Source organism: Eriocheir sinensis, chromosome 33 (assembly GCF_024679095.1).
Source record: "Eriocheir sinensis breed Jianghai 21 chromosome 33, ASM2467909v1, whole genome shotgun sequence".
Taxonomy (NCBI): domain Eukaryota; kingdom Metazoa; phylum Arthropoda; class Malacostraca; order Decapoda; family Varunidae; genus Eriocheir; species Eriocheir sinensis.
The window spans coordinates 10214358-10236135 of NC_066541.1; the positions used below are offsets into that span (position 1 = coordinate 10214358).

The window sequence follows — 21778 nt, forward strand, 5'->3', positions numbered from 1 at the left end:
ACAGGAAAAGTTTATGGGATGCCCTATGCATATACGGTGTGGGATGACATTTACACAAATAAATCCGGTCATTTTACAAGGATGTGGTGTGTGATATCACCGTGGCTATTTGCATTTACATGGATGGTTGTATGAGGGGAGAATGCCCGAGCCGGGAGCTCAAGCACCGTCACAACAGGAAAGATGCCAAATACGTAAAGCTGCTCACACACGACGCTCCGTAGTGCAATGGTAGCGTGCCCGCCTCAGCCGAGGGTTGATACCCTGCTGGAGTAGAGACGGATGGGCAGTCTTTGTGAGTTCCGATCTCAGTTGGGGAGGGTACTGGCTGGCGATCGCGTGGTCACACCACGGTGATTTACACACACACGGCACGATAAGTAATAGCGAACCTTACCTTGCCTGTTAGCCACTGCCCACGTTCACACGACCGTCCATGCCAACAAACAGTAGCCGGCCGCCGCCCTCCTCACGGGGCTCCAATCCGCCTCCTGCAAAGCCCTGCTGGCTACTGACGCTGTCCGCTTCTGTTGAAGGTGAACTGATCTACTTCGAACACCAATCTGAAACAGTCATGGATTAATTGACTGCTTGCCTTGTTTAGACGAATTATTATGTACATCATGACATTATAACGACTATACCAACGTATTATTAACAAAAAAATATGAGAATCAAGCAATCTCTGATATATTTGTGGTGAAGAAAAGTGTATCTCAACATCATGAGGACAGAACAAGAGTCAGGATGAGTGAGCCAGTCACCCAGCCTGGCGGAGCACTCACCGACACCGACACCCAGGCGCCGCCACTGCTCGCAGAGGCCATGTAATTATGTGTCACTTGACACTCCCTGGCCACACACACACACACATGCATTTTAAAAAGCTGACACCTGAATCGTCGTTTGTACAAATATTTATTTTGAAGTTACAAACAACTCTATTACAATATTTGGCACATAAACACACTGTACAGTAAATAATAAACTTATAAAACATTTACAGCTTAGGGATGAACATGTCATATGGTACAGAAGCAGTTTAGGCTTTAGTGGTAGTAACAGTGGTTGTGTGTGTGTGTGTGTGTGTGTGTGTGTGGTAAAGAACAGTGATAAAAATGCCGTTTTAAGTGGAGACGTGCAGTGAGGGCGATGAAGGTAAAACATTTGGTGTCTGTACAGAGAAGAAAAAAAAAATAAATAAACCACCCGAAGACCGGACGAGCCATTCTGGTCTTATATCTGACTTCACGGCCATCGAGTCATTTTTTACGGCCATTAGCAGTCATTCCCTTGATTGTCTTTCCCTGCAGGAGTGTTGACAGTGATGAAGGACAAACAGCGCGAACGGTAATGCATAGCGTGGGGTTGGCAGCCTCGATTGTTCCTAATGCCCGGGGCCATGAGTGTGATTCTTGCTCAGGAGACGCCGATGTGTGTGTGTGTGTGTGTGTGTGTATGTGTGAACGGGTCGCCCTTGCCTTTACTCAATCGGTATGCCACGTTTTTTCTTCACCGACAAACCAAATTAAAAAATATATATAAAAAGTTGCAGCGTCAAAGTACATGTTGAGAAAACTAGCGTAACGAGGCGGAAGAACTATGAACAATGACTAGCAGGAATCGGAAGGAAAGTGAAAAAAGAAAAAAAAAAACTAGCGGAGCCTCGTCGGTGTGTTATTTTGTGCGTGTCCGTGGTGACCTGAGCCTCAACAGGACGCAAAGGAAGGGTACGTGATCGTGAAAAAGAAGGGCGTACAATGTTAAGCCAGGGTCGAGATAGAGGTTAGTGTTTCGAGTCTGAGCGAAGAATGTATTGAAGATGATAATTATGTGGTTGGGTTACATATTCCAAAAAAGAAAAAAAAATACAAAATGTGCTTCTTCTTGTAAACTATATAAACAATGGCCAGTTTACATATCCAAAAAGAAAGACATAGGGTGAATTTCGTATAATAGATCAACAGACCTATAGGTAAAGTGAAGACAAGGCAATGGTTTAGTCTGAACATATTCTTTTGAAGGTTGATAATGAAGTGGTTATGTTAGATGATGAAAAATAGTGTGCTTCTTTTTATAAATCAGATCAAAAGACGTAAGCGCAAAATGAAGGCAGAAGGCAGTGATTTAGCTCTGAAAATGTCTTGTAGGATGATAATGACGTGGCTAGGTTACCTGATAAAAAATAATACAAAGGAGCTTCTTTTCGTAAACTAGCTGAACAGACGTAAGTGCAAAATGAAGACAGAAGGCAATGTTTAGAGTGAAAAAAAAGTCTTGTGGGATGATACTGTAGTAGTTAGGTAACATGAAAATATAAAAAAAATACAAAGGTGGTGGTTTTGTAATCTAGTTTAATTGACGAAAGGACAAAATGAAGACAGATGGCTGAAGCAAAGAAGAAAAGGAAGAAAAGAAGAAAGGGAGGGAATTGGGCTGATAAAATGACTTAAAGGATGACAATGTAGTAGTTAGGCTACGTGAAAATATATATAAAAAAAAAAGATGCAAAGGTGGTGGTTCTTTTTATAAACTAGTTCAATGGACGAAAGGGCAAAATGAAGACAGATGGCAGTGTTTGGACAGTCTTAAAGGATAACAATGTAGGAGTTAGGTTACGTGATATAAAAAATAAAAAAAACGCGTCCTATGTAGCCCAGAAAAAAAAAACGGACGAAAGACCAGAGACGAGACCGAGGACAACTTCCCAACGAATCTGAGCCCCAAAATGTCTTGTAGGAAGGAAAGGGCGTGTCCCTCCCGAGCTTCAGGTCAACCAAGGTTTCATGGAGGCTTCACAACTTGGAGGCGGCTTCGTTGGAGGCTTTGTTGGGCTGCTTCCAGATCCTGTTGTACCGCTGGCTGGCCTCGTAGTCATCCTCGATCCTGTGGGGAAGGGGATCAATAAGCGTCACGAGGAAGATAGGAAGGATGGGAAATGGTGGGAAAGAAAAAAATGGAAGGAAAGAAGAAAGGAAGAAAATAAAAAATAAGAGGAGAAAGTAAGGAAAGAAATAGGAAAAGGATGGAAAGGAAAAAGGAAAGGAAGAAAAAAAAAGAAGGGAAGGAAAGAAATAAAGTAACCAAATGGAAAAAAAGGAAGAAAAGAAAAAAAAGGAAGGGAAGAAAAATGGAAGGAAAGGAAAAAGGAAGGAAAGAAATAAAGAAGGAAAGAAAAAAAGGATGGAAAGTAAAAAAAAAAATAGGAAAGTAAAAAAAAGAGAATCATGAACCTCTCAACACAGACAAAAGACTCGCGAGAAACTGATGTCTTGAAAAAAAATAAAAAAAAAATAATGAAACCTCTGACAAAAAAAAAAAGATTTGAAAGTATTTTGAACCCCACACACACAAAAAAAAATATGATCATAAGAACAATTAGAGTAAGTAAATATTATCATAGTAAATAGTGATCTAAGTCAAGGCGTCAAACATGTAACATATCAACTTTTAATTCGTCTATATCGAATGGTTCTTGAGGTAAAGTGATGACAAAACTAAACAACCAAAATAATAAAGACTGACAACGCTGAAAAAAACCTGCTTCCATAGTCGCGGGCGGAAAAAAAAAAAAAAGCAAATCGATAAGGATGTCGTGAGAGGCGCTAATGAAGAGAGAGAGAGAGAGAGAGAGAGAGAGAGAGAGAGAGAGAGAGAGAGAGAGAGAGAGAGAGAGAGAGAGAGAGAGAGAAAATAGGAGAAAATAAGAAAATAAAAGGAAATAGAAAAGAGAAAAAAAAGAAAAGAAAAGAGAAAGGAGAGGAAAAGAGAAGAAAATAAGAAATGTGAAGAGAAAAATAAGAGAGAGAGAGAGAGAGAGAGAGAGAGAGAGAGAGAGAGAGAGAGAGAGAGAATATCCGTCTCCGTTTGGCACAATGGTGAAGACTATTTGGTTACACGCGAACTATTTTTAAGCGAGAGTGAGAGGAAGAAGAGAGAGAAGGAGGAGGGAGAGAGGAAAGAGAGAAAGGAGGGAGAAGTTGAGGTAGGAGAGAAAGCAAAGAGGGAGATAAAGGAGGGAATGAGAGGAAGAAGTGAGGGAAAGAGGAGGGAAAGAAAGGAGGGAGCGACAGCAGAGAATGAGAGGAAGAAGTGAGGGAAGGAGGAGGGAAAGAAAGGAGGGAGAGATAGCAGGGAATGAGAGGAAGTGGGGGAAAGTAAGAAAAAAAATAGGAAAATGATACGTGGGAGATTAGGTGTGGCAATGAAGGAGGAGGGAGAGAGAGAGATAGTGAGGAATGAGAGGACGAAGTGCAAATTAAAAAAGAAAAAAAGAAGAAAAGGAGGATGATAAAGGGAAGATTAGGCGAGGCAAACCGGGGAGGGAAGAAAGAAGATAGGAAGGGAAAGCGATTGTGAGACGTAAACAGTGAATTCCCTAATAAATGCGAGAGAGAGAGAGAGAGAGAGAGAGAGAGAGAGAGAGAGAGAGAGAGAGAGAGAGATAACGGCGAGGGTGGGGTGTGGGAAGGGGCGGGAAGGGGAGAGAGGCAGCTGGAAAGAACGCGAGGAAAGGGGAGGAAGGGAAAGACACGCTGCCTCTCTATTCTTTTATAAGTACATTGGCACACATGACTAACTTAATGACACAACAGTATGAGGAAGACACCGCGGGACTACTAGCCAATCGCCTCCCTTCCTGCCAATCTCCGCATAAAAAAAGGAAAAAATGTGTTGAAGAAAATTGGAAGAAAAAAATTATGAAGCACAGAGCGACTACTTGCCAGCAGCTTCCAATAGTCCTTTCCCGCAAACTCCCCTTAGAAACAGAATAAAAAGGAACGCATATAGAGGAAAACCGAGGGAAACGAAGCAGTATATGAAGCACAGAGTAATTTTAAACCCACATCCTCCTTACCCATAATTGCCTTAAAGAAACCAAAGAGAAAAAATAAATCAAAATAACTATGGGAATGATACAAGCGAACCAGGAAGAACCGGGGAGTGAGACGTCCAAATACAGAAACCAAAGAAAAAAAGGAAATCAAAATAACTATGGGAATGAAACAAGCGAACCAGGAAGAACCGGTGAGTGAGACGTCCAAATTCGAGAGACTGAAAGAAAACAACTCAGGGAACCGTTGTAAAAGCTCACCCCTGGCCACCTACAGAACCGATAAGCTGGTCTGGTTCCCCTCTACCTGCACCGCCTAATCTCCGGGTCGAGGCGCTGAAGAATGTGGGAATATTTATGCTGCGGCGGGCGGCCATTCCTTCACGCGGGCTGTGTTTGCCTCCCGCTGATGGGCACCGCGGAAACCTTGCCGCGAGAGGGGGAGGTTATGGCCCGTCCTTGCGCTGGTTGAGATTGTGTGATAAGAGGGCATGAGGAGGGTACACACCGCGTTAAGAGACGACGCGTTCTAGGGGGTTATGACACCCGCCTTACCACCACCACCACCACCAACAACAACAACAAGGAAGTCTCATGAACACCACCCCCGGAACAGAAAAATTGGCATCCCGTTTCTCGACCACCACCACCACCAACAACAACAACAGAAACAACTATAACAACAACACCAAGGCAGCCTCAGTATTATCACTCTAAAAAAGCAAAATTCACATCTCGTTTCACCACCACCACCACCAACAACAACAACAACCCCACCACCACCACCAATAACAACAACAACAACCCCACCCCCATCACCACCACCACCAACAACAACACCAGGGCAACCTAAGTAACATACCCCCCAAAAGCGAATATAACCGCGCTTTTGTGCATGAGATTATGAGGTACAAAGACGGGGAGGAGGACGGCAGAGTTACATCCAGAACCTGAGGTCCTACGCACAGCAAATTACACTCCCAAACTCACCAACGATGTCAGATTGTCTTACTCATCATCTTCCATTTATCAATTTCCGACCCAATTACTGTCTACTGGACCTTAATAACTAGATTTATTTATAGTTATCGTTGAAGTGGTTAATTACTGATGTCTTTTGTAATAGTTAAGTGTCAAAAAACGGTAAATACAATGTGGTGAATACGATACTATGGCAACGCAGAGACTCACAATTAACGCAGCCTCGAGGACCTTGCCTTTAAACACCGACCTTGTGCTACATAAGATCAGTGCACCAGGCGGGAGACCTTCACAGTGTTTACAAGCCGACGATGTATGCATCTTCCTAGTTTACACCACCAGCCTCATCACCATGTATAACCACCACCAACACCACCACCGCCACCACTTGACTTGTCTCCCCATCAGTGCTGCCCCGCCTCCCACCCTAAGGACACCCTCGCCAAAACAAACTGAGGGAGAGACACAACCACCACCACCACCGCCGCCACCACACTTGTTTACTCGCCTCCCGCGTTCCTGCCGCAGCGAGGAGTCCGAGTGAGGTCGTTCTGAACACAGCGGGAGGCGTCCCTTGTATAGCCATGAGAAGAAAAAAAGGAAGAAAAGGGTAAGAAATAAGAAAAGGCACAACAGAGGTGGCTACGAAGAGGCTATCATAACAAGAAAAGGGTAAGAAAACAGGAAAACAACAGAGGAGGCATTGAAGAGGCTATCAAAACAAGAAAACAAGGAAAAAAGAGGGAAAAAATAAAATGGAGGCAGCGAAGAGGCTATCAAAACAAGGAAACAAAGAAAAAAGTAAGAAAAGAGAGAAAGAATAAGAAAGGTGACAAAGAAAAGACTATCATAACAAGAAAAAATGTAAGAAAACAGGAAAATAACAAAAGTGGAGGCAGCGAAGAGGCTATCATAACAAGAAAGAAAACAGGAAAACAACAGAAGTCGCAGTGAAGAGGCTACTATAACAAGAAAAACGTAAGAAAACAGGAAAAGAACAAAAGAGGAGGCAGCGAAGAGGCTATCATAACAAGAAAAAAAACAGGAAAACAACAGAAGTCGCAGTGAAGAGGCTGTTATAACAAGAAAAACGTAAGAAAACAGGAAAAGAACAAAAGAGGAGGCAGCGAAGAGGCAATCATAACAAGAAAACAAAGAAAAAAGTAAGAAACGAGAGAAAGAACAGGAAAGGTGACAAAAAACGACTATCATAACAAGAAAAACAGTAAGACAAGATGAAAATAACAGAGGTGACAGTGAAAAGACAAACCTAAACTGACTCATGCGCTGTCCACACCACAGTCTGCCACACCGCTGCTCATATCCAGCTAATAGAATCCAAACCCCTTCTAGCCAAGCCAAAAGGAAAGGCATGAGGGAAGGAGAGCACAGGGCGAAGCGGCGACCAATCCACCTACCCACCTACCCCCTTACCATCCACATACCCTTCCACCCCTTCCCCTACCACCGCCGGCTGTGCAAGATAAAGACGCAGATAAAAATAAAGAAGTCTTCCTCCCCCTCGCCGGCCACACGCACGCCGCTTTGCAAGGTTATTCAAGGCTCGCCCCGCCACGCCGCCGCGACCCTCGCCTCCCGCGCGTGACATTCACCGCGAACACGCCTCGGCCGCGGCCTCAAGTGAGAAATGACACGTCCCTATGCACTTGTCATGAGAGAGAGAGAGAGAGAGAGAGAGAGAGAGAGAGGGGGGGGGAGTGAAGGAGACGTAAGCAAAAAAGGAAAAAAATACATAGAAGAGGATGAAGGAAAATGACGAAGAAGGAATAAAGGTAGAACAGAGGAAAGAAAAGAGACGGTCGGGTGAAACAAACGAAGGAAAGGGGAAAAAAATTGACATCAGAGAGAGAGAGAGAGAGAGGAATGGAGATGGGAGCACTGAGCAGGGACGGACGTGTATGCAATTATTTTGATCTTTCTGACCGTGTAATGGATTTTCGCGTCACCGCCACACTAACGGGTCTGCTGCCGACACGCGCGTCAGTAATTCATTCACTACAACTGATTAGAGCGAAATAATGGCAGGAAACACACTCAGGGACGCTCACGAGCCCCCACGCGGACGACTGCCTGCGGGGATGTAACGCCGCCCTCTCTCTCTCTCTCTCTCTCTCTCTCTCTCTCTCCCATACGTTTGTTTTCCTTCCTTTGTGAGTTTTTTTTTTAATCCTTCCTTTCTTCCTTTCCCTTCCAATGCTTTTCTCTTTCAAGGTCACCGTTTCCCATTTCTCTCTCTCTCTCTCTCTCTCTCTCTCTCTCTCTCTCTCTCTCTCTCTCTCTCTACTTCATCCCTTCCTTTTCAAACTCGCTCTCTCTCTCTCTCTCTCTCTCTCTCTCTCTCTCTCTCTCTCTCTCTCTCTCTCTCTCTCTCTCTCTCTCTCTCATAAGTTGATACAAATTACACAACCATTATACTTTTTAATATGCAAAGCCAGTCACGGGCGTTTCTCAGTCGGCTGGATCTTTTTATTGTAACTTTTATCGTCGGGCCTTGATATGCCTCCGTGGTTGCGAAATGTACGGTTAAAAGTGTGTCTGATGCAGAATGTGAGGTCAAAATTGTCCCGGTGTTAAAATATTACGAAAAAGCTGTCCCGGTGTTAAATAATTATGATAAAACTGACCTAAGTGGAGAATGTAAGGTTAAAACTGTTCCCTGTATAAAATGTAAAGTTAAATATGTCCCGGGTGCAAAATGTGAGGTTAATTATACTGTCCCCGGCGTAAAGAGCAATGGCAAAACTGTTCTTGGTGCAAAATATTCGGTTGAAACTCTCCTCGGGGCGGGAAAGCTTGAGGAGACTTGTTTGGCCGCAGAGGAAGAGTCACGGTTTAAAAATACCCGAAAGCATAACAATACCAAGAATCATGGAGGTAATAAGGGCCAAGAATAGTGTCTGCTGATCCTCCCTTTCTTTGATTATGTTGACGCGGGGCATGGAATTCTGTGTTGCAACGCCGCTACACATGCACCTGACTGACACACACACACACACACACACCCTGCCTCTACAACAGACGGAAGCTTCACGTAAACGATTAAAACGGTTCTCTCCTCTGAAAATGGACGATTAATCACCGGAGTTCGCGGTAGAGCGTTCACTTCCTTTGCTTCCTTAGTGCTTCACGTTCACGCCTGCAGCAATGACACACACACACACACACACACACACACACACACACACACTTCAGGGCTCAGCAGAGGACAGCAGGTTAGCCTCACACCATCGACTCAGCGCGGCCTCAAACACTCATCCGATGCTCCGAGGCAGAGGCACGCGTTAGGCTGAATCGGCGTATTGCTCTCTCGAATGGCACACACACACACACACACACACACACACGTTGACGAGTCCAGGAAATCCGTGATATAATGTGTGAAATACGGAATTCAATCCTGTACAAATACAAATAGGTAAGAACAAACACGTTATAAAAAAATTAACGAAAAGGCGGGAAAACACGAGATCAAAGAGGTAAGAACAAACATAAAAAAGCATAACGAACAGGCAAAGCACAAACATAAGACAAAGAGGTGAGAACAAACAGATAAGAAGAAAATAGCCAGTATAAAAAAGTAAGAACAAGAAAGTGAGAAAAATCAGGTATCAACGAGCAAATTAAAACAGAGAGGCAAGAACACACAGGTCGGCACACAGACTCACCGTTGCTGTGGGTGCCGGGGAAGGGCCGCGTCTGTGGGGTTGGGAGGGCCGTGGTTGACGTGCCCGCTGTGGTTGGAGGTCACTACGGGGGGCGCGCCGCCGTAGCACACCGCCTGGCACCCGTGGCTGGTCGGCGGGCCCACCATGCAGGAGCTGTGGTTACTCTGGTGCAACATGTCCATGGAGGAGCAGCTCTCGGCGGTCCGGGCACCGTGGGAAGTCTCGCTCGGCACCACCACCGGGTTATTGGCGTCTATGGCTCGCAGGGGAACAGCCTCAGGGTCGCCCACCACCACCTGCGGCCCCGAGAAACGCAAAGGCACGCCGCGTCTAGTCCTGTGGTCCTTGTTCATGGCACAGAATATCACCAGAAGCACCACGCACACGAGGGACACCATGGCGCCGATGTACACCAACACCTGCGACGGAAGGGAGAGGAGGAGGCGTGAGGCGCGACCTGATACTACTACTACTACTATTTCTACTGCTACTACTACTACTACTACTGCTACTACTACTACTACTACTACTATCTTTTGGCCGCTCATAACTTTTGTCTCTTTAGGAACAGCGATTAGCGGGCTTTTTTTTTTTTACACCTATTTTTGTTGCCCTTGAGCTGTTTCTTTAGCTGTAAATAATAATAATAATAATAATAATAATAATAATAATAATAATAATAATAATAATAATAATAATAATAATAATAATTCTGTTATAAAAATACCTCTCGTTCTTTTCCTTTTGTCGGAGTAGCGTCAAGCGTATGTTTTGTTGCTGTTTTTGTTTTTTGCCCTTGTAAAAAAATACTAACCATAAAAAAAAACTATCAGTACTAAGCCACAGACACCTTTGGCTTACCTGTAGGTGGGCCACGTGCTGCCTGTGGAAGACCCCGCCGGCCACCAGGAGGGAGAAGCCGGTGACGATGCCGGCCACGAAGACAGCCTGCGCCGCCCTGAAGCAGTAGTAGTGGCACCTCTCGCAGCGGGACCCCTCCAAGCCGCCCACCGCCCGCACGCCCGCCACTCCCCACCCGCCCACGCCCACGCCACCTGCAGCGAGTGTTGGGCGTTAGAAGGATGATGTGATATTAAAGTTGCTTAGATAATAACGAAAGAGCGACACAGAGAATAAAGAGAAAGGAGGAGTTTCGACACAAGGAGGAGGAGCTGATGAAGGAGGAGGAGGAGGAGGAGGAGATATAGGTGAAGGAAGAGGAAGACGAGGATGACTAGGCGAAAAAGGATAAGGAAAAGGAGAAAGAAAAATAGGCGGAAGAGAAGGAAGATAAATGAGAAAGAAAGGTGCAGTGTGTGTGTGTGTGTGTGTGTGTGTGTGTGTGTGTGTGTGTTTACATGCGACACGTGAGAGCCATCATAGAGGGTTTAAGTCACCGAGTCATCACCCATGTAGGTCAGGATGAGTCGGGTCTCTCTCTCTCTCTCTCTCTCTCTCTCTCTCTCTCTCTCTCTCTCTCTCTCTCTCTCTCTCTCTCTCTCTACTAGTTTTGCTTGTTTTTGAGAGAGAGAGAGAGAGAGAGAGAGAGAGAGAGAGAGAGAGAGAGAGAGAGACTACATTTGCCACCGAAGTGACGGATTCAAGAGCAAGATGAGACACGATCACACGCCTCCGGAAGGTGACGTCACGGCGAGATCGATGGTCACACAAAACACCGACTGATAAAAACAAGATGAAAGTAAAATGGAAACTCTCTCTCTCTCTCTCTCTCTCTCTCTCTCTCTCTCTCTCTCTCTCTCTCTCTCTCTCTCTCTCTCTTACTGTTCTGCGGGACCGCGCCGGTGGGAGGGTGACTCCAGGCTCCTCCGGTGGTGGAAGTTTGACCGCTGGAGCCTCCACCTGAAGGAGAGACGGTAGGAGTATATTAGAGGCTTTACAGACACACACACACAAACACACACTGAAAGCACCAACAATCACAACTTCACAACACGGTCCGCCGGGGGGCGCCTCACCTTGCGGCATATGGTGCAGGGCGTGCAGGGCGTGGGTCTGGCCGTACACGCCCGGCGGCAGCACGGGACACGACCCGTCGGCGCCGCCCGCGCCGCCGCCGCCCACGGTGAAGACGCCGCCCACGCCGGGAAGCGCGGGCGTGCTCCACAGCAGCTGCGGGTCCACCCAAGGCTGCTGCAGCGAGCCCGGCACCGAGTGCACCGAGTGGGCGGCGTTGGGCAGCGGGCGGGCATGGGCGTGCAGGGAGTGGGCGGTGTGGGAGTGCACCACGCCATGGGCGGGGTGGCCCGCCCTGGCCACGCTCACCACCGGGTGGCCGCTGACGCTGTGGGCGCTGCTGTGGCCGGTGTGGGCCACGCTGAGGGCGGGCCGCGGCGCCGCATGGGACACGGCGTGGTAGGGTGTCGCGTACTGGTGGGCCAACACATCCTGAACCCGACCTGCCTCACAGACCTGCTGCTGCTGCTGGCACTGCTGTGCCTGCTGATGACTGTTGTGCTGCTGCTGGTTCACCTGCTGTTGCTGTTGTTGCTGCTGCTGGTGCTGACTGGACGAGGTGCTGCTCTCGCCGCCGTCCTCAGCCACCCACGGGTTCCTGCAACACAAACACGTCGTCACCCTCCACGCAACTGCATTCACCTTCAACTACTCCTCCAGAAATTACAGGTTTACAAAGATATATAGAAACGAGGATTGAATTCATAAACAAGGAGGTCAGGTGGTGTTCACAGGAGCTGCCTTGTTTGGCCCGACTGGCCTCTTGCCGACGCCTTACGGTGTTCTTACTACTCACACCATCACCACCATCACCACTACCACTCCCGCCGCCAGGACATGATGGCCATCGATCTAAGGCGAGGGTGATCGCGTCAAAGCCTCGCAGCGTTGTCCTCGGCCTCAAAGAGCGACGCCTCCCTCGAGTTTGTCACTTCTCGGGAACTTGGAGAGAGAGAGAGAGAGAGAGAGAGAGAGAGAGAGAGAGAGAGAGAGAGAGAGAGGAAGGAGGAGGAGGTGCTTAAAGTTCCTCATTGGGATAGACTCAGTAATTATCACGGTGCGTCCCTTTCTTAATTTCCCCTTCTCTCTCTCTCTCTCTCTCTCTCTCTCTCTCTCTCTCTATCTATCTTTCACTATTCGTTCTCCTCCCTCCTCCTCGTCTCATCCACGCCACACGCTTGACACACAGCCTCTCCTCCTCCTCCTCAACCTCCTCCTCCTCCTCCTCTTTCTCATTTTCCCGCCTTGATTGGAGGAGATGAGTCTAATTAGCCGCGGAAGACTCTCCTTTGTGCAAAAAGTCTCAATGAAAAAGTGAATAATGAAAGAGAAAGAAATACCCTCCGCCGGAAGACAACAGGGCTAATCCACGCTGCCTGCCGCCTCATCTCATTTCACTTTTTTCATTCATTCTTCCTTTTCTTTTTTACTTTTCCTCTCGTGCCATTCACTGGTGGGAAGATTATGTGTTCGTGTGCCTACCCCCCCCCCCGCCCCTCCCCTTTCTCTACCTCTCTTCTTTTATCTCCCCCTCCCCTTTCTCTTTCATTGGAGAGGCCAATATGTGGTCCTCCGCTTCCCTCGCCACGGCTTATAATCCCACGGCTGACAAAACGGCTCTCGGGGCGATGAAGCCGAATATTATCATGGAAACTTTTGTCTCGCCCCCAAAACTTGCGTCATTCGTTAAAATATTAAGAGCGGCTGGAGGCGACGCGGCGACACTAACGGTTATACGCGCAGAGGACACCTGGGCCAGCGGGGCGGGGCGGGACGGGGCGTGTGGGGCGGGGACAGGTGTGTGCAAGGTAAAGAGTTGGGTGGGTGTGTTAGTGGAACGTGGGCGTTGCTGCAGGTGTGCGGTGGTCTCGTGTCACACCTGCACCACGGACACCCCCGCTGGATATTGTACGTGTTCAGTTTTCTCAAGCTATTCTTTTTTTTATCCCCTATTTTCTTTTTATACTTTCCGTTCTATTATTATTTCCAAGGCACTTTAACGCTGGTGGGTAAGGAGGAGAAAGTTAATGTTAGTTTTCTCTTTTCGTGACACTACTTCACGAGTCCTTATCACTAAAGTTTATGTTATTCGCTTTGTATACTTTCCTTTCTTTAATTTGGGGCCTTTTATCGGTGGATTTGTAGTAGAGGAGGCAATGTTTCGTTCATAGCAATTTCTTCCCAACCCTCCAACGCCAGTCCTCCGCATACTGACTCCACAACACTGTTACCAAGACCCCGAGTTGCAAAATCTCCCGCTGGGGGTGAGTATATTCTTCTATGCGTGACGGCAACATCTGCATGAGCACTATTTCACAGATATTTTCCGGTCTGTCCACTAAACTATAATCAGTATGCTCCTATTATAGATAAAGACTAACCTATGTACATTCTCTACACGCTACTCTGGCTCATACCAACGACTCACCTGGATTCATATTTTTATTACTTTATTGTCCAGACTCTCTTATTGACCACTTATCTGCATTTTACTTTGAACTTATACTGCGGGCTATCAAATCAATAATGTGCAATCTCAGGCCCTTAATTTCAGACGCTTTCGGCTCTCAGAAAAAATATTTTCAACAGCCACAAAAGGAGACTATAGCCGGTTTCTCACGAGTGGTTTTCGTAATCATGGAACAGAAGCCTTGCGAACTATCATTAGGCTCATAAAAAAATACCAACTGAAATATACATGCAACAGTTACGAAAGCCTTATCAATGTGGATGTGCAAAATTATGAGCCTCAGTCTTTGATCTAAAATGTCTGTACCGTTCCATTACGATATCATGGCCCATATTATTCAACGTACCGAGCTCCCTTTATTGCTCTTTCCCAAGGCTACATAGAATACTAACCGGGTTTTTATGGGTGACTTTTCCCTTTCAAGATGCAAAAGTCGTGCAAAACTCTCACTACAATCACGAAACAGTCCATGAGAGTCCCGGTATCTTCCACGAGAAGCTTATCCAACAGGCGAACTGACGGGCCGATACGTGTAGGAATACGAGCTAATGGCTTCTAGACTGGTGCATAAACTACCGCGCTGAGTGAGCATGTGTCTGTGTTTACTCACCTCGGGGGCGGCTTGAGGCAGGAGCGAGGGGCAGCTGCAGACATGACCCCTCACATCTTCCACCTGAAACAACAACAGATAGATCGATAACAACAAAGAACACGATACAAAATAAGCATGAAAGCACTATAAGGAAGATAACATGAAAACGCTACATAAGGAAAACATCAGGCAAATCGATAACACCCGACAAGCAAAGACACACTACAAGGAAGATAACATGAAAACGCAATATAAGAAAAGTAACGGACATATTGATAACACAAAGGAAAATGGCGTAGCAATGACCATAAAAACACTATAAGGAAAATAACATGAAAACGCTATAAAAGGAAAACGAGGCAATTAAGAGAAAAGAAAAAAAAGTGGTAGAAATTTATATGAAGAGCAAAAAGAGATGGAATAACTGACACCGTATCGTTCATCTGAAACAACGAAAGGAATGATAGCAAGACGAAGACGGGACAAGAAGAAGAATGGGAGTTAAATACGAGAAAAAATATAAAACCAGTGAAATGTCCGTGGTAGAGATGTCTAAGAAAAGGAAAGGAGTCATCACATTACCTGTCCGCTATATTTCCTTCCACCTACGACTTAAACTGTATGAAGAAAGGCATTTTGAAACACACATGTAAAAAAAATAATAACTGGTGATTCCATTTTCTTGATATTTGTCTCTCCTTATTCTTTTAAATTCATCTTCATGTTTATTTTTATTGTTTTATTCGCCTTAGGATCACTGTTTCTGCTTTTTGTATACTATATGTTTAGCCTTTGGTCTTCTTCCTTTACCTTAAAAAGTAGGAAACAAACAAGACGAAACTAAAAATAAAAATGCAGAAGGTCGCCATATGAAAAATGAAAACGATAAAGATGATAAAAATGAGAACAGAAGATAAGTAAAGACTGATTTCTTGCTATTATCATCGAAAAAACAACCTACAACCGAAACCTTAGGAAGAGAACAGAGGTAGAGGCATATATAAAAAAAGGAAGAAAAAACTGTTAGCCAGGAAACCCAACACCAATGTCCGAAACTCGCTCAAGGTTGTCTCTTGAAGCAGGCGAGAAACTGGTTTTCCGAAGACACACACAGACGCGCCGGCAGGACCCGAGCCAAACTTACGTGAGAGAAACAACAAACACGACGTTGCTGCACACACACACACACACACACACACACACACACACACACACACACCACGGTAATATGATCTAAGTGGTAAAAGAGGAAAGCAGTTCTCGATTTTTCTTCCTTTTCTTCCTTCTCCTCCTCCTCCTCCTCCTCCTACCTCTTTCATATCATTCTTTCCTATTTTTATTCTTATTTATCATCTTTCTCCTCCTCCTGCTCCTCTTTCTTTCCTCTCATATCGTTTTCTCGTTTTCTTAATTCTTATCTTTCTCAGCTTCCTCCTCCTCTTTACTCTTTCATATTCGTATTTTCCCCTCTCTTTTTTTATACTTATCCTCCTCCTCTTCCTCCTCCTCCTCCTCTTTCTCTTTCCGCTGTCATATTTTTTTCCTTTTTTAATTCTTATTTTTATGATCATCTTCCTCCTCTTTCCTCTTTAATATTTTTCCGTCACTTTTTATTATACTTATTGCCATCCTCCTCCTCCTCCCTCTTCTTTCCTCTTTCATATTTTTCCGTCACTTTTTATTATACTTATTGCCATCCTCCTCCTCCTCCTCCCTCTTCTTTCCTCTTTCATATTTTTCCGTCACTTTTTATTATACTTATTGCCATCCTCCTCCTCCTCCTCCTCCTCCCTCTTCTTTACTCTTTCATATTTTCCCTTTCTTTAAATTCTTATTATAATTATCTCCTATCCTTTCCTCTTTTATATTTTCCCTCTCATCTTTTTTTTTAATTTCCAGTCTTATCATCGTCTTCCTCCTCTTTTTCTTCCTCTTTCCCTTTCCTTTATTATTCTTTTTCCTCTCTTCTTATTCATATTATCCTCCTCCTCCTCCTCTTCCTCCTCCTCCTCCTCCTCCTCCTCCTCCTCCTCCTCCTCCTCCTCGGGAATCGCCGCCTAATATCCCACATTAATTGTACGAATTTTTTGGATTTTTACGAAGCCATAAAACTGACGACATAAGATTTGCCCGGATTAATAGGAAAAAAAAACATATACATAATAATCCATAATATGCAAATTAATTTCTGTTCATGCAAAACACGCCACACTGCACACTGTCATATTTTTAACAACTTTTATTTATTTATCTTATTTATTTTCCGTGAATTGATGAAAGACGTGAATTGTATGAAAAAAATAAAAAATAAATATACATACATTTGTTGGTGGCGCAAAAACGAGACAGATTATATTATTAATGAATAGAAAATATAAATAATGTAAAAAACAAAAATGAGTTTGGTTTTGTAAGTGAGTGAGTGAGTGCATGTGTGTGTGTGTGTGTGTGTGTGTGTGTGTGTGTGTGTGTGTGTGTGTGTGTGTGTGTGTGTGTGAGTGAGTGAGTGGATGCGTGAGTATTGCGTGGGGTGAGTGAGTGAGTGAGTGAGTAAAACAAATGCAGAAAAAGACACTGGCGGAAAGGAAGCGAAGAAGAAAAAATGAAGGAATAGAATGAGAAAAGGAAAAACAGCAGAGAAAAGAGAAGAAGAGGAGGAAAGGAGGATGAGGGTGAGAGGAAAGCACGAAGCAAGAATGGGACGAAAGAAGAGAGGAAGGAGGAAAATGAGAAAATGAAGAAGAAAGAAGAATGGACGGAAGACAAAGGAAGGAAAGGGTAAATAAACATGAAGAGGGGAGAGAAGAAAAATGAGGGAAGGAAGGTAGAGGATTAAAAGGAGTAAAAGGAAGAAGGTAAGGATGGGTGGTGGGTAAGAGGCTTTTTGCTGGGTTAGAAAAGAAGAAAGGAAGAAGAGGGAGATTGGAAAGGAAAACATGGGAAAATGAGAGTAGAAAGAAGGAAATAGGGAGAAAGGGATGACAAAGGGAAGGGAAGAGAGGAGAGGAAAGGGAGGAAAGGGAGAATAAACAGATATCTCCACTAAAAATAAACTAAAAATAGGGGTTTAAGAGGGAGAAGGAAACGAGGGAGAGGAAAGATAAGGAGGTGAGAGAAAAGGGAGAGAGAGAAAGAAGGCATTGGTTAAGTGGAGGAAGAAAGACAGCAGCAGGAGGGAGGATGAGGAGAGGAGAGGGAGGAGAGGGAGGAGAAGAGAGAGAGGAGGGAGGGGAGGTAGGATACACACACACGCACGCACACACAAACACACAGGTAAGGTGTTACAAAATATTTACTTAGAAAGACTTGTAGTTATTGGCACAGGTGAAGTGACGCCTCTGCGTGTGTGTGTGTGTGTGTGTGTGTGTGTGTGCGTTCGTGTGTACGGCCGCGCCCAGGGAGCTGACATGGAATTTTACTTCGGAAAATCGAGTTCTCATCGTCGTCTCTACATTTTTTTCCTCTCTCTCTCTCTCTCTCTCTCTCTCTTCACTTCATTTTTTCTCTTTCTTTTATATTCTTCTCATATTTTCTTTTCTTTTCTTTTCTCTTCCCTTCTCTCTCTCTCTCTCTCTCTCTCTCTCTCTCTCTCTCTCTCTCTCTCTCTCTCTCTCTCTCTCTCTCTCTCTCGCTTTGATGTCTTCCAGGAATCATCTTTGTCTCTCTCTCTCACCCTTCACCTTCATCACACTCTCCTCCTTCAACCTTCTCGTTTTCCCCCATCCTTACCTCTCGCCCTTTATCTTCACTCATCTCCCTTACTCCCTATTTCTCTCTTATTCTCTTTCCTTCTCTTATCTTCTCTTTTTCCTTGTCTCACTCCACTCATAATTATCTTCATTTATCTCCCTTACTCCCACCTTCTCTCTCTTCTATTCTCCTTCTTATTCTCTTTCCTTCCATTCTCTTTCTCCTTGTCTTCATCTGTTATGCTTCCTTGTTTCCTTCTATTCATATTTTGTGTTTCCCTTCCTTAGTACCCTCTTTATCTTCCTCTCTTTCCTTCCTTGATCTTCTTGACTTTCCCCTATTCTCCCTTTCTTCCTCTCTTCCTCTTTCCTTCCTTTCTTTTCTTCCTCTCTTCCTCTTTCCTTTCTTTCTTTTCTTCCTCTCTGTCTTCATCTGTTATGCTTACTTGTTCCCCTTTATTCATATTTTTCTTATTTTTCCTGATCCTTTAATATCCTCTATGTCCCTCTCTATCCTTCCCTGACCTTATCCTGTCCTCCCTCCCTTCCTTTCTCCCTTTCACTATCCTTCATTCTCTTACATTCTTCCATCTGTTCTGTCTCTTTGCTTCATTCTATTCACATTTTTCGTTTCCCTGACCTAATATACTTTTCATCTCCGTCTCTTTCCTTCACTGATACAACCTTCCCTTACCCTCCCTTTCCCTACCTATCCAACCAACCTCTCTCCCAGACCTTCCAATATCCTTTTTATCTTCCTCTCTGTCTTTCCCTGCCTCCTTAACATCCATTTATCCTTCTGACCCTCCTCTATCCTCGCTCCTACAACCTTGGTCTCTTCCTCTATCCTCTTCCTTCCTTCGTCCTCCCTGTCTATCCTTCCCTGTCTCTCTAACATCCATCTATCCTTCCCTCCTGATCTTCCTCTATCCTCTCCCCTAATATCCTTGCCTTCCTGCCTTTCTGACTCATTCCTCTATCCTCCCTTCCTAACCATCCTCTATCCTCCCTTACCACCCTGCCTTCCTGACCTCTTCCTCTATCCTCCCTTCCTAACCATCCTCTATCCTCCCTTACCACCCTGCCTTCCTGACCTCTTCCTCTATCCTCCCTTCCTAACCATCCTCTATCCTCCCTTACCACCCTGCCTTCCTGACCTCTTCCTCTATCCTCCCTTCCTCCCTTCGTCCTCCCGTGCGTGACTCCCCAGGGTTCCTCCAGCCCCCGTAGGACCCCCGCCGGCGGAGGTAAACGAGCTTGACAATTTGGCAGGATTTACGGTTAGATTCGGCAGGGAGTCCCAGGGGCGGCGTGTGTGTGTGTGTGTGTGTGTGTGTGTGTGTGTGTGTGTGTGTGTGTGTGTGTGTGTGTGTGTGTGTGTGTGTGTGTGTGTGTAATGTGATAATGTTAATGAATGTATAAAAATAACTCGTGAAATTTTGGGGGTCAATAAACTAACTAACTAACTGTGTCCGTGTGTGTTTATGTGCGTGTGTTCGTGTGTGTGTGTGTGTGTGTGTGTGTGTGTGTGTGTGTGTGTGTGTGTGTGTGTGTGTGTGTGTGTGTGTGTGTGTGTGTGTGTGTGTGTGTGTGTGTGTGTGTGTAGGCAGAAGGGTGAGGAAAACGAGGGAGAAAATATGAGGAAGGAGAGAGAGGGGTTGAGTAACTTTCCCCATTCTCTCTCTCTCTCTCTCTCTCTCTCTCTCTCTCTCTCTCTCTCTCTCTCTCTCTCTCTCTCTCTCTCTCTCTCTCTCTCTCTCTCTCTCTCTCTCTCTCTTCCTCCTTCTTCTTCATCTTCCTCATCTTCAGGTACAACACAGCACACATAACGCCCGGCACATGTTTAATGGATCGAAGACCTTCACAGAGACGCCGGCATAATGCATCTTCAGCCTCCATCACGTCTTCATCTCCATCAGTCTTATTTACCCTCATAACAGCCGCTCATAACGCCCCCCTCGCCCCCCCTCGCCCTGCCTCACGCCTCTCCCTCCCTCACGCTTTTTCCTGGCCGCCACTCACCCGCGTCTCGCCTTCCCTCGCCTCAGTAAATGGCTTAGCGTCGGTTTACTATGCGACACGGAATTTACGGGTTGTGTTACGGAGATGGTCCTAAATATACAAACTGTTGATACCTTGTCTTCTGCTTTTCTTCCTCCAGGGCTCGTTCTTCTTCGTTTTCTTCCTCCCTGGCTCTTTCTTCCTCCTATTTTTTTCCTTCCTCCCTGGGTGTTTCTTCCCCTTTTTTTTCTTTCCTCCCTGGCTCTTCTCCCTTTTTTTTCCTTCCTCCCTGTGTGTTTCTTTCCCCTTTTTTTCTTTCCTCCCTGGGTCTTTCTTCCCCCTTTTTTTCCTTCCTCCCTGGCTCTTTCTTCCTCCTATTTTTTTCCTTCCTCCCTGGGTGTTTCTTCCCCCTTTTTTTCTTTCCTCCCTGGCTCTTTCTTCTCCCCTTTTTTCCTTCCTCCCTGGGTCTTCTTTCCTCTCTTCCTCTTTTCTGAACACTATGATGTAAATGATATAAGTTGGCTATTTATTTTCGGCTTACAAAAGGGATGATTTTTGTTCGACTAATGTTGGTATAAGAAAACTTTTGCATATGATTAGGATCTTTAGTGAATGTTGCAAAAGTTTCAGATGATTCCCTCCCTTCCTGACCCCATCCTTCTCTCATCCTTCTCGTTCCCTCCCTAACTCCTTCATGTCTGCTCTTCCTTTCCCCCCTCAAGATAATATACTTTTCTGACATTAAATTTTCCCCTTACCTCCCTCAGTGCTTCACCCCTCCTTTTCTGACCTCCCTTTCTCCCTTCCTGACCATATCCTTTCTTGACCTTTTTCCTTACCTCTCTTAGCGCTTCTTCTATGCTATTCCTCCCTTTCTTCTTGACCATATCCTTGCCTGACATTTCTGACATTACCTCCCTCAGTGCTTCCTCCCTACTCTTTCATCCTCCCTTCATTCCTACCTTCCCTGACCTCTCTCCTGCCCTCCCTCAATCATCTTCCCTGCCTTCCTCCATTCTTCCCGTCCGGCCCTTTAGCCTTTCATCCCCGGCCCTCCTGAAGATGCCAATAAGGGTTCTGCAAGGGATACAGGGCGCGGGGCGAACTCAAGACTTAGTGTGTGTTGGTATTTATTATGTTTAAACCCGAGTCTTATGTGTTTCGAATTATATATAGAAGGTAATTATTTATGCTATTTTGTGTTACTTAAGCTGTATATTATTACTGTTTGTATTCTGATGATGTAGATGATTTGTTGTAATGTGAGGTCTGTCTGTATATCAGTCTATGTATCTACCTCTGTGTCTGTCTGTCTGTCTCTTTCTATCTATCTGTACATCTGTCTGCCTGTCTATCCATCTAAGTATTGAGAGGGGAAAAGAGATAGATAGATAGATAGATAAAGATAGATATATAGATATATAGATAGATAGACAGAGAGAGAGAGAGAGAGAGAGAGAGAGAGAGAGAGAGAGAGAGAGAGAGAGAGAGAGAGAAGAATCACTTGGAGGAGTAAGAGGAGAAGCATGAGTAGGCTTTGGAGGAGGAGGA

The 21778-nt window shown here is 45.2% G+C and overlaps 1 protein-coding gene across 1 annotated transcript in view; it reads right to left on the bottom strand.

Annotated features, from left to right (window-relative positions):
• Positions 1–899: 899 nt before the first annotated feature.
• Positions 900–21778, bottom strand: part of LOC127006713 (uncharacterized) — a 115820-nt gene continuing 94941 nt past the window's right edge. Inside the window, exons 3-8 of the mRNA XM_050876940.1 lie at positions 14556–14618; positions 11478–12073; positions 11284–11361; positions 10363–10556; positions 9502–9920; positions 900–2886 (exon numbers count right to left, since the gene is read on the bottom strand). Coding sequence (XP_050732897.1) covers positions 2796–2886; positions 9502–9920; positions 10363–10556; positions 11284–11361; positions 11478–12073; positions 14556–14599 — 1422 coding nt within the window. The 5' untranslated portion in view covers positions 14600–14618 and the 3' untranslated portion in view covers positions 900–2795. The remainder of the gene's footprint in view (positions 2887–9501; positions 9921–10362; positions 10557–11283; positions 11362–11477; positions 12074–14555; positions 14619–21778) is intronic.